Consider the following 16,507-nt stretch of genomic DNA (forward strand, 5'->3'; position numbering starts at 1 on the left):
CCTGATATTTTCTTTGTCTTTATACTTCATCGAAATCAAGTGAGGTAAAAGCATGCTTGTTTCTACCTTATCGTTTTTAGCAAAACGCTTCTCAATTTCAGTAAGGAAATATTTAGCTTTAGTAATCCCTTCAGATTCTATGCCATTGAAGGCTTCCGGAATGCCACGCTTAAGGATCATTAGACTCATGCAATTTGAACGCTCCCACTTCTTATACTCTTTTGCATCAGAAATACTATCCGTAGTGAGAAGTTGGGGTTGCTCAGTCCTTAATGCAAGGTCTAGATCTATGCAGCCAAGAACAATTAAAATGTTCTCTTTTCAAACCTTAAAATTTGTCCCATTGAGCATGAGAGTTGAATTTATGTTAGCAGAAATTATTACAGCAGATACATCAGCTGAAATAAACAAAAGATTTTCACATTATTAATCATAATTAGTAATCAATAAAATTTAAATAATGATAAATTCCATCTTAAGATATCTAGTACAACATTAATATCAAGTCTTTGGACAGTAATATTAATTGCAAGTGATACCTTGTTGCAATGATCAAACACTGATAATAACTCATATCAAACAATAAAACTATCTTTGGATTGATTCATTATTCATATATAAACATTATAATTATCACACGTTTATCATTGTAGATGTGTATGCTGTCTAAATAAATATTAATCTTCTTTTGGGTCGATTAAATATTTACACGAAAATATACACACAACCATCTAATATTCTTCATGGACAATTTACACAAGAGAGATTACTTTGATAATATCTTATTTTAATTAATTATTTAGAATGAAAGACAATTTTAATACCTTAGTGTCATATTATTTGAATTAAATTATTGATTAACTACCAAATTTAATTCAAATTAAGCAATTTAATTTAAATTAAATAAATTTCCACAACTTAATAAGGGCCCACAACTTAGGATTTATTTGATAACATCAATTAATGCATAACTTGAATAATTGCTGGCCCAACTACATGCCCATAACTAATAACAAAACCTCATTTTGTTAAAGGCCCAAAATAAACTTGATTGTTTAAGAGGGCTTCGGCCTGAAAAATTCTCAAGGAAGTTCGAAACTCATCAAAAAATCGAGCTCAACCTCGCCTGAAACAAACGTAAGTTTGTCTGAATCGAGCTTCAGACCAAGATCGCTTGAATCGAGACTTAGCTCGCTTGAATCGAGGGTTTTAACTCGCCTATAAATGATGTTCGAAAGCTCGCCTGAATCGAGCGTCGAACTAGCTTGTAAACGAGCTCGCCTGAGGCTAGAACTCGCTTGAATTAGACTCGAGCTCACTTGGAATTAAAAGATCAACCTCACCTACAGACGTTGCTGATGAGGCTCGCTTGAATGATCTTCGAGCTTGCCTGTAGAGTTGCTGACGAGGCTCGCCTGAATCAGGCAACTTCTAAGCCCTAAGCTTGCCTAAACTCGAATGTCGAGCTTGTCTGAAGTCGGGGCTCAAGCTCGCCTGAAGGGGCTTGAGCTTGCCTGAATAGGCTCAAGATCGCCTGATTTAGGCTCACCTTCTGATGTAGCCGATGAGTTCATTGTTGGCCTTCTTGTTTTGATGATAATTTAACAAACAGTTTACAACTAATATTGGTTTTAGTATTTTGTTTTGTGTTGTTAATTATATACAGGAAATTGAGCTAAATTGATATTAAAGCATATGGAAATCAAGTCAATTAATCAAAGTTCAAGCTTCAGAAGATTCATTCTTGGTATACTTAGTATAGGTTTATATAATGTGTGCAAATTCAGAAGATTCATTCTTGGTATACTTAGTATAGGTTTATATAATGTGTGCAAATTCTACAAGCTCAAATATACACACACATTTCATTTGTGAATTTTCTCGTGCAAATTCTACAAGCTCAAATATACACACACATTTCATTTGTGAATTTTCTCAAATATAAGTGTTTTCATGCAAAATATATTTTAAAATGTTTTGGACTATACAAACATTGTTAACATATTCTATTAAGTCCATAAAAATATTACACAAGTTTTCAGAACTTGATTTGAGCTAAATGTCAAAATCAACATGTTTAAAAACATGTATTTTTAGTGCTTTTGAACTTTTCTGAGATTTCACAAATAGTAAAAGCAAATTGAAAAATTCCTATTTCAACATGCTTATATTCATGTTTATAAACTTTTTTCTAAAGTTTTACATTTTTTAGAATTTATTTGCTATTTTTAAAAGGGCTTTAAATTTTGTTTTTAAAAATCAATATAGGCTGAAAACCTGTTATCAGCCGACTGATGAAACTGTCTGCTATCTTGAAAGTTTTTGTTTTTTTGTTGGTCGATTGATCAGTCGACTGATGAGGTCATCAGTCGACTGGCCATGCTTTTCAGTTGTCTGATAAGCTGCCATTTGCCTATGAGGGTTAGCTCATTAGTCGACTGACGCAACCCGTCAGTCGACTGATAAGCCCCAATGGCTATTTTTCCAGCATGTTATATTTTTGTCCTTTTGCTGATTTTTCTTAGTTTTTGGGCTTTGGTTTTTCATTCTATATATACCCCTTATTGTTTCACTTCTGAGAGTATCTAAGAGGGTTTCTAACAAGAGTTTAAAAGAGTTTAAAGTTTGTTTAAGTTTTCTAAGTTTGAGTTTACAAAGAGGAGGCTTGCATTTTCAATTGAGGAATGCATCCTCAATCTTCTTCATCCTCTATTGTATTTATAGAGAAGTTTTTCTAACTCTCTTCTCTAGTAAATTGTTACCGTTTTTCATATTCATTTTATTGCTAGTTTGCTATTTGAGTTAGATTTTATTTGAACTCATTTTATCACACACACCTCTATTTGAGCTTTTAGTATTTCATACATCATATATTGGGTTGTGAGATTGTGATATTGTGAGAGTGAGCTTACATTGTGTTCTCACCTATTGTAGAGAACAAAATCTTGTATTTGAGCCTTATTGTGAGTTACACGTTGTATTACACTTATACACCGAGAGGAGTGGTTGGTGAGAGACGGGGTCGATTCCAAGAGGACTGGGGTCGGTTATAAAGCCTAGAGAGAGGTTGTAAATCTGAGCACTTGAGGAATAGGACACGAGCTAGGCCAACACTTAGAGAGTGTAAAATGTGATTGCAAGTGTGTAAGTTGTAAAGTTTTTGGTGAACTAGAAAACCGTATTGTAAGGTATAAACGTTATTCGGGTGAGCATCGAAAACCCGGTTATGATAGTGGAGATCTCCTCGAGGCGAGGAGCGAAGACGTAGGTCAAGTGGTTGACTGAACTCTGTGAATATATCGTGTGTTTATGATTATTTTTGTGTACTATCACTCTTGTTTAATTATTGTTTGTTCATATATCCTTGCCTTAATCTATTGTATATCAATATTGTTAGGATATATTTGTTAGCAAGTTTTAATTGGTATTAATATCTAATAAGATTAGCATAAAACCTATTCACCCCCCCCTCTAGGGTGCTTTCATTTGCCTGCAACCTGGTCGAAGCTCGTTTGAATTCATGTAAGCTCTCATGCCCTAATTTACGCACGATCCCCTTTAGGGTTTCGTTCTGAACCACTGCCGTCGCTTAAGCTCCCGCACCCTAGGGATTCGAAACCCTAGGGTTTCCTGATGTCGTCACTGCTGTCGTCCTTTGACAGTGGGACCGCCAGCAGAACATCGCCGGCGAGGAGCCCAATGATCGACGCCAAAAAGATTCTTTATGTTGCACGCGAATAGTTGATCAATGATTTGATCCTGAATCCAAAAATTGGTGATTTTCTCACAATCAGGATCAAGAGTTTGATATACATACCAAAAAACATGAACTTTACTGTTCATGCGTGCAATATACCAAAAAATGTCAAAAAATTGAAAGCAAAACAAAGAAAATTTGCTACTGTTCATGTGTGTAACAGACCAAACATGCACACATCCAAACAAACCCTAATTTCTTAATCTTAAATCCCTAAGAATTAACCACGATGGTTCTGATACTACTTGTTGATCTTAATCTATCTAAATCATACAATATATAATCATGATTGATTCAAAGAGATTAATTATAACAAGAGCGGAAGCAATACTTGAATACATGAAGATTTGCTCGGATCTGAATTAGGGTTTGAACTTCTAATCTTGAGGGTCTCTTCTTATTTTCTCTTTAGATGGTGATTAAGGGAATAGAGAACGTAACCTCAGATTAGGGACCATAACGCCTTATTTGTAGATGTTGTACTTTTATAATTTGCCCCCTCATCAAATTATAATTACAACCTGGTATTTGCACAATTAGCCCCATGATTAAATTAAATACTCATTGACCCAAATTAACTAATTGATCACTTTATGCGGGTCAACCTTAAGGATAGCTTTATATACTAATATAACATGTGTGCCCATAACAAGATTTAATCCAACAAAAACCTCTCTAATAAAAAATAAAATTGAATTGTGATATGGTTTTCAAGGTTGACAATGCAGAGTTGAGTTATGGATGCATCATACAAAACCATGAGGGGGATTTTATTGTAGCAATGACATGAAATAGTAGTTATTGGAATCCACTCTAAGTAGCAGAAGCAGTCATAATTCTTGATAGGATTCACTTTGCAACATTTGGAGGTGCAAACGGGGTCAAATGCAGTGTTTAGAGCAATAAAGACCTTATCTCCTTGTCTTTTGTGTCTGTATTTTGTGTCCATTATTTTTTGTGTCTGTATTTTCAATGGATGTACACTCTTCTTTGTTAAGCAAATGAAAATTGGTCATTTTTCTATTAAAAAAACTTTATTGCATTTCACTTTAGTAACTATTTACATGCACAGAAAAAACACCTAAAATGTTAAAAAATAGTCATTTTCTCACTTTCATCCGACACTTACATGCAAACAGACAGACCCTTAAGCGAGAAAAGTTTTCTCTGACATATAAAGTTCATGATTGTTCTGTGCAAATGGTATCAAAGTTCGAGGTAGTTTTCCGAAATTTGCCCAATTTATATCGCACGAGTTGGTTGGGTTTTCATTAGCCTTACATCCGGGGTCGGATCCAACAAAATTAGCAACGGATTCGCACCGCTTGCCCAAACCCTAAAACCGGCCCCCCTCCTCTACCCCAAAACCAAACTCGTTCGAGAAAAATCGGCACTGTGCTTACTGATCTCAGTTCCGCAAACTCAAAAACCCTAGTTCCTCTCTCTTCGCTTCTCTCTCTTTCTATCTGGTATCTTATAGGACAATGGGTTTTCAACTGCAATCGTATGGGATCCAATCGATGCTGAAGGAAGGGCACAAGCATCTCTCTGGCCTCGACGAAGCTGTCCTCAAAAACATCGATGCTTGCAAAGAGCTCTCCACGATCACTCGAACTTCTCTTGGTCCCAATGGTAATCAACCGATTCTTTGTCTGATTCAGTTTCTTTTGTTTTGATTCATTTTCATTATTTGTAAGTAACTCTACAAACACACAAATCACTAAACAAGTCAATCTTTGCTCCGTTTTTTTATGTCTAGGGTGTGGTGGGGGAAACAAAAATCCATGGGTTTATTTGAGAGTTTATAGTAATTTTTATTTTTCACTCCCATTTTTGTCAAAAAGAAAATTTTGGGTTTCTAGTAGTGGGTATGGTTAAGTGAAGAGGGATTTAGATGGCAAGCGTACTCGAAAAAAGTTTCCTTTTAAGATTTTAGGTTGCTTTCTTTTGATAACATGATCTATAAATCTAAAAATCGCTTAGATGTTCATCCAATTTTGAGATTGTTCAGGATTGAGCCAAAAGAAGAGATCATTAGTATTGTTGTTAATAGTGTACAGTGAAAAACAAATACATGTAACTCGCTGAATAGTCTTTTAGTGTTCTTCTGCTAGAAAACTGACATGGGTTTAACAAGGAATAGGACTTGGTAAAGGTATATGATTTTTTATATCACTTGTTTTTAATGGATATAAAAAATGTGTTCTTTTTGTGTCGTCACGATGATCTCTTTTTCCATGACTAAAATAATTGGGAAATGCCTGAGCGACATGCTTCTCTTGTATACCAACTGGTACTTGAAAATAACTCTATGGAAAGGACTTAGAAAGAGATACCACTTCCGAATTTGTGACTCTTATCCTGAATCTTCTTTCCTTATCTTGTAGGGATGAACAAAATGGTCATCAATCATTTGGACAAACTGTTTGTAACAAATGATGCAGCCACTATTGTTAATGAGCTTGAGGTCCAGCATCCTGCTGCTAAAATATTGGTTCTAGGTGGCAAGGCTCAACAGGAGGAGATTGGGGATGGTGCTAATCTCACTGTTTCTTTTGCTGGGGAACTACTTCAGAATGCAGAGGAGCTTATTAGGATGGGGCTTCATCCCAGTGAGATCATTAGTGGTTATACAAAGGCTATTAAGAAGGTTTGTTTGTGAATCTAATGGATTGATTGTATTTGATAGAATGTCGATTGTTGCATCATTACTATCCTATTGATCCTTCAGGTACAATGTGCAAGTGATATGGCCATGAAATATCAAGTATTGTCATTAATATATAGGTGATAACAAAAGAAACTACCAAGTCTTCTATTCTACTTATATGACAGATCACTGGAAAATATTGAATTTATCTCCAATTATCATTTGTTAAATGATGTTTAAAATAATGCATTAGCGTCCATATGATCCATAAGCTATTCAAATTTGGATATCTAGATCTACTCATAATTTAGTTCTATGAAACATAGATGAGATGCATATTTTTGCTAACAATTTCACGTTAGCACGAGCATAAAGTTCAGCTAACAATTGCCTTATTTAAGACTATATGCAGTTTATTAGAATGTTCTGATATTCTTTTCTGATGCTTGTTGAGTCATAACTCTATTGTGTGGTACACTTTGGTCATATAGCTTTCTCCAGTTTCGTTTTGTCATTTCTATATATTTTAAGCCTTATTAATTTGTGAGTATATTTTAGTGAAGCTTTCTAAGGCTCATGGTGTTCATATTCTTATTTGATATATTGGATGTTTATTGCCAGGTGCTCGAAATTTTAGATGAATTGGTGGAAAAGGGATCAGAAACTATGGATGTGAGAAATAAAGATGAAGTTATTACCCGGATAAAGTCTGCTGTTGCTAGCAAGCAGTTTGGTCAAGAAGATATTTTGTGCCCACTTATTGCTGATGTAAGTACCTGGAAAGAATATCCCCTTTCTTTTTCTCTATCTCTTCCCCATTCTTTTTCCTGTGATATATAGTACCCTATTTCTCACAAGAAATTGTCGTTCGACATACCTAGACATGATGCCTGTGTTCATGTGTGTCGAATACTTGAATTTTATTAAAATTCTATTTCCTCTAAAGTTATATACAAGTTGGAATATGTTGTGCTTCTTTAGCCAATGAGTAACTACTTTTAATAGATCATTTTACTAATAAGGTTTGTTTACATATAAATAGCAAAAGTACACAGTCATGTATGTATGTATATATTGAAATGTGATCATGTGACAAACATATATGGCTATGTTATTGTATCTGGATTTTGACACTTGATGTGTCCAACACCTTGAATCCTTGTAAGAGCATGACACTCCTGCATGTGTACACAAATCAGAACATTAATCCTCTGGAAAGTTTGATGTGTAATCATTGTTTTGTAGGCATGCATTCAAGTCTGCCCCAAGAATCCCACAAACTTCAATGTTGACAATGTTCGAGTTGCAAAGCTTGTTGGTGGTGGTCTTCACAATTCTTCAATAGTTCGTGGTATGGTTTTGAAAACTGATGCTGTTGGAAGTATAAAGAAAGTGGAAAAGGCGAAGGTATTCTCTACTTTCTTCTTCTAATTATTCTCATCTCTAGACAATCTTTAATGCTTGTTATAATAAATAGCTAGTAATTTTGGCAAATGAAAATCTATTAACACTTAGTGTATATATAAGGCCTTAGGAATAATATTAGTGTGCTAAATACTTTATTTCTTACTTCATGTCTTTAACATGTGATTATTGGTGACTATACATGTCATATGTGATCTAATTCCCCGATTTATTTTTTATTATTTGAACTCTGTCAGCAAATTGAGTCAATTATTTCTTATTAGACTTGAAAGTATTTTCATTATCCCACAAATTAGTCTGGGCATTATGGGTAATTTCATACTGTCAACATGAAATATTTAGAAATTTGGTTGTATGTTGACCAATTTATTTGGAAATGTTTAAAGATGACACCCATATGTTGCCATTACAACAACAGCAAGCTGTTATCCCAAATTTTCAGTCAGAAGTCCACCGTATGAACTATTCTTCCATTCAATTCTGTTAAGGATTATCTACTTTAACACTACCAGATCCTGTTTAATTGTTTCCAACCAAGTTTTTTCTAGGCCTATCTTTAGTCCTTATTCTATTAGTTTTTATCATATTCTTCTCATATGTATGGATTTATCGGCCTTCGTTGCATATGATCAAATCATTTTAATTATTTATCTCTCACTTTATCCTTAATATTAGAAACCTCTTAACTCAATGAAAGCAATCTCTCTTATGAGAGCTTTCTGTGAAGATATCACTGGATCTATCTCAGTAATTTTTTTTATAGACAATTGGTTAAGCGGATTACTGATTAGGTACAAGCATCTAAATAGATTTGCCTCTACACCGATACGCAGGCATGCCCAAGATTCATATTATTTAAGGTTCTTTATTTATAAACTTCTGTGCTCTTATACTATTTTTGACTTGTAAATCTGTAAACACAAATATGTGAAGGTTGTTTATATGACACAATACAGTAGCGTCACAGCTAGGGCTTGTGCCTATCTTTGTAGTCAGATGTAGATGTATTTTGAAGCGTAACATTATTTACTAGACTTAGTTTGTAGTTAACTTGTCATATTGTCTATGCTTTCACTATTGAAAATGTTTTTGAAGTTTTCAAAATTCTTCATCATCAGCTTTACCATTGAGAATGTGGCTTTAAAATTTAGGTTTTTTTTTTTGGGGGGTGGGGTGGGAGGGTGGTGTATACTCCCATTTGCTCAGGTTTTCAAAATTTTCGGTCTGGTAGTCATGTACTTTCTAGACGAAATAGCAGTTCGCGCCGATTTGCCACTGCCTTATTATATATCAAATCTGCAGTTTGTCATATCCTTCATATCTTTCTTAGATTGCTGTGTTTGTTGGAGGCGTCGATACATCTGCAACCGAGACCAAAGGAACTGTTCTTATACATAATGCTGAAGAGGTACTATTATATGCTTTGCTTTGTTTGGTTCAGTGCTTATTTGATTATTTTCATTCTTTCTTATCCTTGTTAAAATGATTCATAATTTTCAATTCTGATCTATCTTGTTGCTACACTTTGGAAAGTTTTGTTTTGGATCACTGTGCCTCGAGCGGTTATTGAAAGCTAAATATTAGAAAGTGCTAGGATGTGCATGCAACATCTACTTATTTCACTGTGTCTGCTTTTATGATTCATTTATGAAATGCTTTCCGAATTTGTAACTAATCACCTGGTCTAAAAGATTTTGTTGAGTTAATTAGAATGATATCCAAAATATTATGTATTATGTAAAATATTTTAATTGTTGAAAATAGTATACATTAATCTAAATGCAAATGTGAATGTAGCTGCATGGTCTTATTATCTGACAGCTTTGAAATTGTATTCAAACTTGATTTCTTTTTCTTTGTATTTCATGGGCAAGTTCGTTTTCATCTCAAGTTATCCGTTTAATTATATGGATTGGTTCTGCAAAGCTTATCACATTATAACTAATGTTTTTGAGTGAAATATAATCCTACAACTATTGAATGGTGTGACATGCATATAAATTCCATAGAGGCAAAGAAGTACTATTTAATGGTGTATTTTCCTTTGTGCAGTTAGAGAATTATGCTAAAACTGAAGAAGCTAAAGTTGAGGAGCTAATAAAGGCTGTTGCAGATTCAGGTGCAAAAGTTGTTGTTAGTGGAGCTGCAGTTGGCGAGATGGCTTTACATTTTTGTGAGCGTTACAAGTAAGTGGGCTGTTCTCGTTGCCTTTCTCATTACCAGTGACCCAATCATTTTTTGCATTCATAATGAGGTTGGAGTTCTTTTGTTCCCTATTTTTTGGATTATACATAATATTTCTGATATGCTTTTTTCACATAACAATTTTACATCAAGATTTTGCCTCTTCCAGTGAGAGTAGCCTTTGGGACATTTGGTTCATGAAGCACGCATTTCTTCTTTTTCATAATAAGTCATTGTTTCTTTTCAATTAGCTAATTACTCTTGCTAATATGTAATCGTGGGTGCAGATGTAAATTTGGTGTCTATTTTAGGAAACTTATGGTTTAGTTCTTCTGTACCAAGATAAACTATATTGTTTATTGATTCTTTTCTTTTGTTCGCTTTGTTTGGTTGTGAGTGGGGTGGGATTTGAGGTGGATCTAATACTTATTCCAATTCAATTTTACATCAGCCTGTTCCCATTACCCTTTGATTGGCCAGTTGAAAATCTAGTTAAATGAGGCATATGCTTCTGTGTTTTATTACATGATTCTTTCTTTTCATTTAGCTCATTAAGCTTACTATATCTATTATTAGGAGGCCAGAGTTCGTTATACAGTTGACCTAGACCCTGGTTCGACCAACTTCTATTCATTCTAAAACAATCAATTACATTTTTGCCTCTTTTCTTTTCAGGGTGCATGCGTAAAAGGGACATGAAACCTAATCGTTCGAGATTTTAGTCTATACTAAATTCAGTATAAACTACTAGGTTTGAGCATAGCAAAATTCTCTATTCAACCAGATATACCATATATCTTGGATGAAAATTAATGTCGAAAATGGAAGATTTTGTATGCATGCGCTAAATTTAGGGCCTGTTTACAGTTGGTTGTTTTCACTTTTTTTTTTGAGGGGGGGGGGGGGGGGGGGGGGTTTGCTAAGACTTGTTGATGTTCCCGCAAATATATCCTGAGTGGAACAGCTGACATTAATGAAGACAAAAAGTGATCTTACTTTATTCATTTTTCTGAATGTCAGTAGGTCTTTGATTAATTTTTTATGATGCAGCCATCTGTTATTATCTGAGCGTAGGCTATTCTAAGGATGATGTTGTTGCTTTTGTTACTAGGTTTCTAACATAACATAAAATTGCAGTATTTCATCGGTTGTGTAAAACTTCACCTCCTTGAGGAAAATTTAGTTATTTTTAGAGGCTTCATCTCTGGCGAGTAAGGGTGCAAACGGATCAGATACGGCTCAGATGATGCTTTTGTTACTTGGTTTCTAACATAACTTATAATTTCAGTATTTTTTAGTTGCCAGAAATGGGGGAAAAGAAAAAAAGAGAAAGAAAAAAAATATTCTCCTTGAGAAAATTTAGGTATTTGGAGACCTTTTGGACAAGGTTTGTAGTATTGGTGGAGACCAATACATAACATTTCCAATAACCGGATATGATCCCATGATTGAGTAATAGCAACTGATAAAAGTTGATACTCACTAATGACGACTAATACTTGAGGAGATATGAGGAGGGTGGAAACGGATCAGATACGGCTCAGATGATGCTTTTGTTACTTGGTTTCTAACATAACTTATAATTTCAGTATTTTTTTAGTTGCCAGAAATGGGGGAAAAGAAAAAAAAGAAAGAAAAAAAATATTCTCCTTGAGAAAATCTAGGTATTTGGAGACCTTTTGGACAAGGTTTGTAGTATTGGTGGAGACCAATACATAACATTTCCAGTAACCGGATATGATCCCATGATTGAGTAATAGCAACCGATAAAAGTTGATACTCACTAATGACGACTAATACTTGAGGATATATGAGGTTTGAAGTATCGGAAGTTGATTTGGTCATGTCAGTCGGAAGAGAGAAGAAATTTGTGAACATAAAACTCCTAGCTAACCTAACTTATTCTATATACCAATACTTTTATTTAATGCTGTTGAAACCCCGGCTAGCGGTGTTAATAAAGACGAACCAGAAGTGACACTGTACCAAGATTTCAGACCTTTGGCTTGGAAGAATTACTGCCTGCTCCTGGTGGCATACTACTTGTTTCTTAGCTGCCTTTCTTATTTATGATGATTTGCGCTGCAAGAAGTAAATACTTTGTGTTACTATGATAGCTTGAGTAGTCGCCACTAGCATTGGGGATCTTCCCGTTTCCCCACTCCATCCTCTCCATTTCTTGGGCTGAACATGCCACTGTATGCAAAAGGCGAACCATAAGTGAGATATGTCCTGAGATTTCACATCTTTGTTTCGGGAGAACTACTGCCTTCTCCATTGTTTGTCAATGGTGCCATGCTACTTGTTCCTTAACCACCCTTCTTGTTTATGATGATCTGAGCTCCGAAAAGTAAATGTTTCATCTTAGTATGGTAGTTTGACCAGTCACCATTGGCATTGGTGGTCTGCCTTTCCCCCCTTCTCCCTCTCTTGGGCTGAAAAACATGCCAACATGGTAATTTGGAGTTTATATAGATAAATTTCTTGGATAGGGTTCATGTGAATTTGATGGATGGGTTTCATGTGTGTTTAACATGTCCTGTCAGGATATATGCTGGAACAGATGCATGAGATCATGTCTAGGTATTCTTTTCTGTAATGCAAAATGTACCTCTAATGATGTACAATATACATATTTCATTTTTTTAATGCAGTATCTTGGTATGTGCTTTATAGTATTGTGCATGTTGAAGAAAGAATTTGTTTGGAGCTAAATGACAATGACATTTGCGGTGTGCAGTATGAATTTATATATAATTAGCTTTTTAAACTTTGATTCTCTTGCTAAGTACAGACTCATGGTTCTAAAGATTAGTTCAAAGTTTGAATTACGAAGGTTTTGCCGTACAACGGGTGCTGTAGCTCTTGTAAGTCTCGCGTTACGCTTGCTTTCTTAAATACATTTAAGTAATCTTGGTAACTTGTGTGATAATAACTGTTTATGATCACAGCTGAAACTCAGCCAACCAAATCCTGATGACCTGGGTTATGCGGACTCAGTTTCAGTGGAGGAAATTGGAGGCTCACGGGTATACTCTAAATGTTAATACATGATTCTTTTACCCCTTTTTAGTGTTTTGTTGGTAATGAAAACCTGTATCTAACCACCACTTGCGCTTCTGTTGTGTAGGTAACTGTTGTGAAAAATGAAGAAGGGGGAAACTCAGTTTCGACAGTAGTCTTACGAGGTAGCACTGAGAGTATACTAGATGACCTTGAAAGGGCTGTTGATGATGGTGTCAATACATACAAGGTATTATTACGTTTGGATACATCTAGTTTTCTTTTATGTTGTAGGATAAATTTATATGTGAATACAGAGCGATGTGACTTATGTCTCGTGTGTATCGCTCAGGCAATGTGTAGGGACAGCCGTATTGTTCCTGGGGCTGCTGCAACTGAAATAGAACTAGCCAGAAAATTGAAGGAGTTCTCCTTTAAAGAAACAGGGTATGTTCTTGAATGTGCTGAAACTTTGTGATGGCACGTACAACTAGCATAAAATCTGCGATCCTTGTACTTTTTAAATGTAACTTTTTCTGTTCATTATCTGAGTACTGTGGTCTTTGTTGGATATTCTATCATCTTAAAAAATATTTATTTTTATGTACAGCTACCAAATGATTTTTCTTATATTGGATGTAAATAAACATATGTTCCTTGAATTGGGCCCTTAAACCTGGTGTATCGACTTATCCGGTGTCTGGGCTAGCAAAAGCAAAGATAAATCATATTTGTACTTGCAAGAACAAGGATCGGTCATATTGTTATGCTTTTGTGCTGTCGAATTATTGAAATGATAACCATGTAAAATTTATCTCTTGCATATTGTATTTTACTTTTCTTCTGGGAATTTTCAGAAAACCAGTTTGTTTGAGAACTTAAATTGAAAAGGTGAAAGAAAATTTGTGGAGCGGTGGATATATATTTTCTGGCTGCTAATTGAGATTTCAGTGTTGTCTCCTTTGAGTTCTAACTCTGTATTTTAACGTTCTACTTGCAGATTGGACCAGTATGCCATAGCCAAATTTGCTGAAAGCTTTGAGATGGTACCTAAAACCCTAGCTGAAAATGCTGGGCTTAACGCGATGGAGATCATTTCTTCCTTGTATGCCGAACATGCAGCTGGAAACCCCAAGGTTGGTATCGATCTGGAAGGAGGGGTCTGCAAGGACATTTCAGCCATGAAAATCTGGGATCTTTATGTCACCAAGTTAGTATCTTCCTTGTTTTTCTTCACAATATTTCTATTGATTTAGTTTAGCATTTTCTTCATTAGCTTTTTTATTTATGATGCTCTTCATTTTTCATGGGACAATAATAATTTTTGTTAACTTGAGACAACACATTTTTTTGTTTATGAATTATGATGAAGATGAAACACCATTACGGGTAACTTGAACTGAGGCTCCCAACTACCTGCTACAACGTTTTACCACTTTCTCCAGACCTCAAAGGCACTGACTGAGATTTCCTTAGTTCACTCACATGTATCTTGCGCAAAATGTGGAAAGCTACATTATTTATTTTGGTTAACCGATTTGGGTCACTTGAAAATTCTAAGATTCCTAGCTTCGTCAGGACTATTCTGATCACCTAGCTTACTTCTATACTTCATCTTTTGATAATTTTTGAGGAGGGAAGGTGTAGGCAACTTGGTTTCATTTCTTTTGATGGTGGAACATTTTATATTTGTCCGTTTGTACAAAGAAAGCAACTTTACCACTTATAGTGGGATAATGTATCGCTGCTTAATTATTTTCTCCCAATAGGTTCTTTGCTCTCAAGTATGCTGCCGATGCTGCCTGCACTGTTCTCCGAGTTGATCAGGTGCAACTTTATTTATATTTTCCCGACTAATTTCTTACTTTGTACGCATTTTTGTTAAAAGTAATTTGATTAACTCCAACACTTCGAATCCTTTGCAGATCATAATGGCTAAACCAGCAGGAGGGCCAGCAAGGAGAGATCAACCTGCCGGCATGGATGAGGACTAGACTAGTGTGATTTTTAAGCAATTTTTACTGCTAGAAAGAAGCTGGGTGATTTTGAAGCTTTTGTTTGTGTGCGTGCAGAGCATACTGAAATTTGATCCTCATTCTTATAGAAGATGTGAGCACAAAAAGGCTGAACCTTTTGTTGTATCCGGAATTACATCTTAGTTTGAGTAGTGGTTGGCCATTTATCTTGTAGCACTTCAGCGAAATTTGTAATAGTCAGAATATTTTGTTGCCCTTTGTGATGTTAGGCATTGTGGTTCAGCATTTTGCTCATCTTTGAGTGCTTCCTGTGGTTCTAATAGGCAGCATCCTTTGTCATTTAGTTGATTGAATGCTCAATTTGTCCATTAAAGCCAGTTTTATCCGATTGTTGTCTCTGATACATGTGGGATGGTTATTGAATTCATTGCCCTCTAGTTTTTTTTTCCTTCTTCAAAGTATGTCATAGCTTTTTGTTGAATTATAATCCGCGCTTAATCTTTGGTTTAGCTCTGCAGGTTACTGGTCTCGGATGCGTGTATGAGAGTTCAATACATCGCATAATATGTTCCTAGAGCTTATAAACTTGATGTGCTACATCTACACGTGCACTGAACGGTCACACTGTCTTTAAATCGAGCTTCGCAAATCGAGAGAGGATACTGCAATCAACTGGTGCTTATTAGGTCTGCATTTGTTCACTGATCACAATGTAGATATGTTTATGTTTTGGTAAGGAAAATTATCGTTCATTTCTGCACATGTTGAAGACGTGAGATGAGACGTATGCGTATGGATATAGAGATGATGTGAAGTTTGATGCGAAAATTGCATAGAGTAAAATAAAATATCTCAAATCGGAGAATCAGAGTCTACAAGTAAATTCAAGGTATCTAAATGGCTAAGCTTAGATCTCCAGATTATTAAAATTGGTCCTATTTAACCGATACACATATATATTTAGATGTCCGGATGCTTATTCAAACATTTTAATTATATGTGATTTCTTATTTGTATCCTACTAGAAGTCAAAAACGAAAAATGTACACGTATATGCATCCGTATTCATGGCTTAACGAGTTAAAATGTTAGTTATCTTATCAATATCCTATAAAATGCCGATACATATCAAAATACGTATATTTTCATAGTTAAATGGCGAGGTTCGGGCCAGTAATTAGGCAAAGCTTTTTGTGCCAAACAATAATTATAGTCTAAATTCGTACACATGAGTTAGTGAATTCTAAATTTGTTTCTTCTCTAAAATCAGGAAATATATCTTGTCCAAAGATGCAACCAAAGGCCCCAAAACCAGCTATGGATTCTCAGGATAAAACGAGGGCCAATCACAGCCTCTCTTGTTGCCACATGTGATCCGTTGGTCACCAACTATTCAAAAAGAGAAGAAAAAAAGTTTGTAGAAAGATAAACATACTGGGTGAACACAAAAGCTTTTTTAAGACTTCGAACAAGAAAATCTAGAGAAGCCTTTCTCTGTTGTCGATGGCGGCG

The 16,507-nt window shown here is 35.2% G+C and overlaps 1 protein-coding gene across 1 annotated transcript; it reads left to right on the top strand.

Moving 5' to 3' along the window:
* Positions 5,075-15,391, top strand: LOC109851419 (T-complex protein 1 subunit theta). Its single transcript, XM_020421544.1, has 13 exons — positions 5,075-5,389; positions 6,145-6,407; positions 7,029-7,175; positions 7,653-7,814; positions 9,163-9,240; positions 9,885-10,018; positions 12,811-12,883; positions 12,968-13,045; positions 13,147-13,269; positions 13,372-13,466; positions 14,020-14,229; positions 14,789-14,846; positions 14,945-15,391. The coding sequence occupies exons 1-13, from the start codon at positions 5,242-5,244 to the stop codon at positions 15,011-15,013; spliced, it is 1,638 nt and encodes a 545-aa protein (XP_020277133.1). The 5' UTR covers positions 5,075-5,241; the 3' UTR covers positions 15,014-15,391.

The sequence above is a fragment of the Asparagus officinalis genome, chromosome 8 (assembly GCF_001876935.1).
Source record: "Asparagus officinalis chromosome 8, Aspof.V1, whole genome shotgun sequence".
NCBI classification, from domain to species: Eukaryota; Viridiplantae; Streptophyta; class Magnoliopsida; order Asparagales; family Asparagaceae; genus Asparagus; species Asparagus officinalis.

Excerpts from the sequence above, each read along its gene's own strand:
- LOC109851419 (XM_020421544.1), top strand. The coding sequence starts at position 5,242 with ATGGGTTTTCAACTGCAATCGTATGGGATCCAATCGATGCTGAAGGAA. Across the intron at positions 6,408-7,028 it reads ATACAAAGGCTATTAAGAAG|GTGCTCGAAATTTTAGATGA; the intron begins GTTTGTTTGTGA and ends GTTTATTGCCAG. Across the intron at positions 14,230-14,788 it reads TGGGATCTTTATGTCACCAA|GTTCTTTGCTCTCAAGTATG; the intron begins GTTAGTATCTTC and ends TTCTCCCAATAG.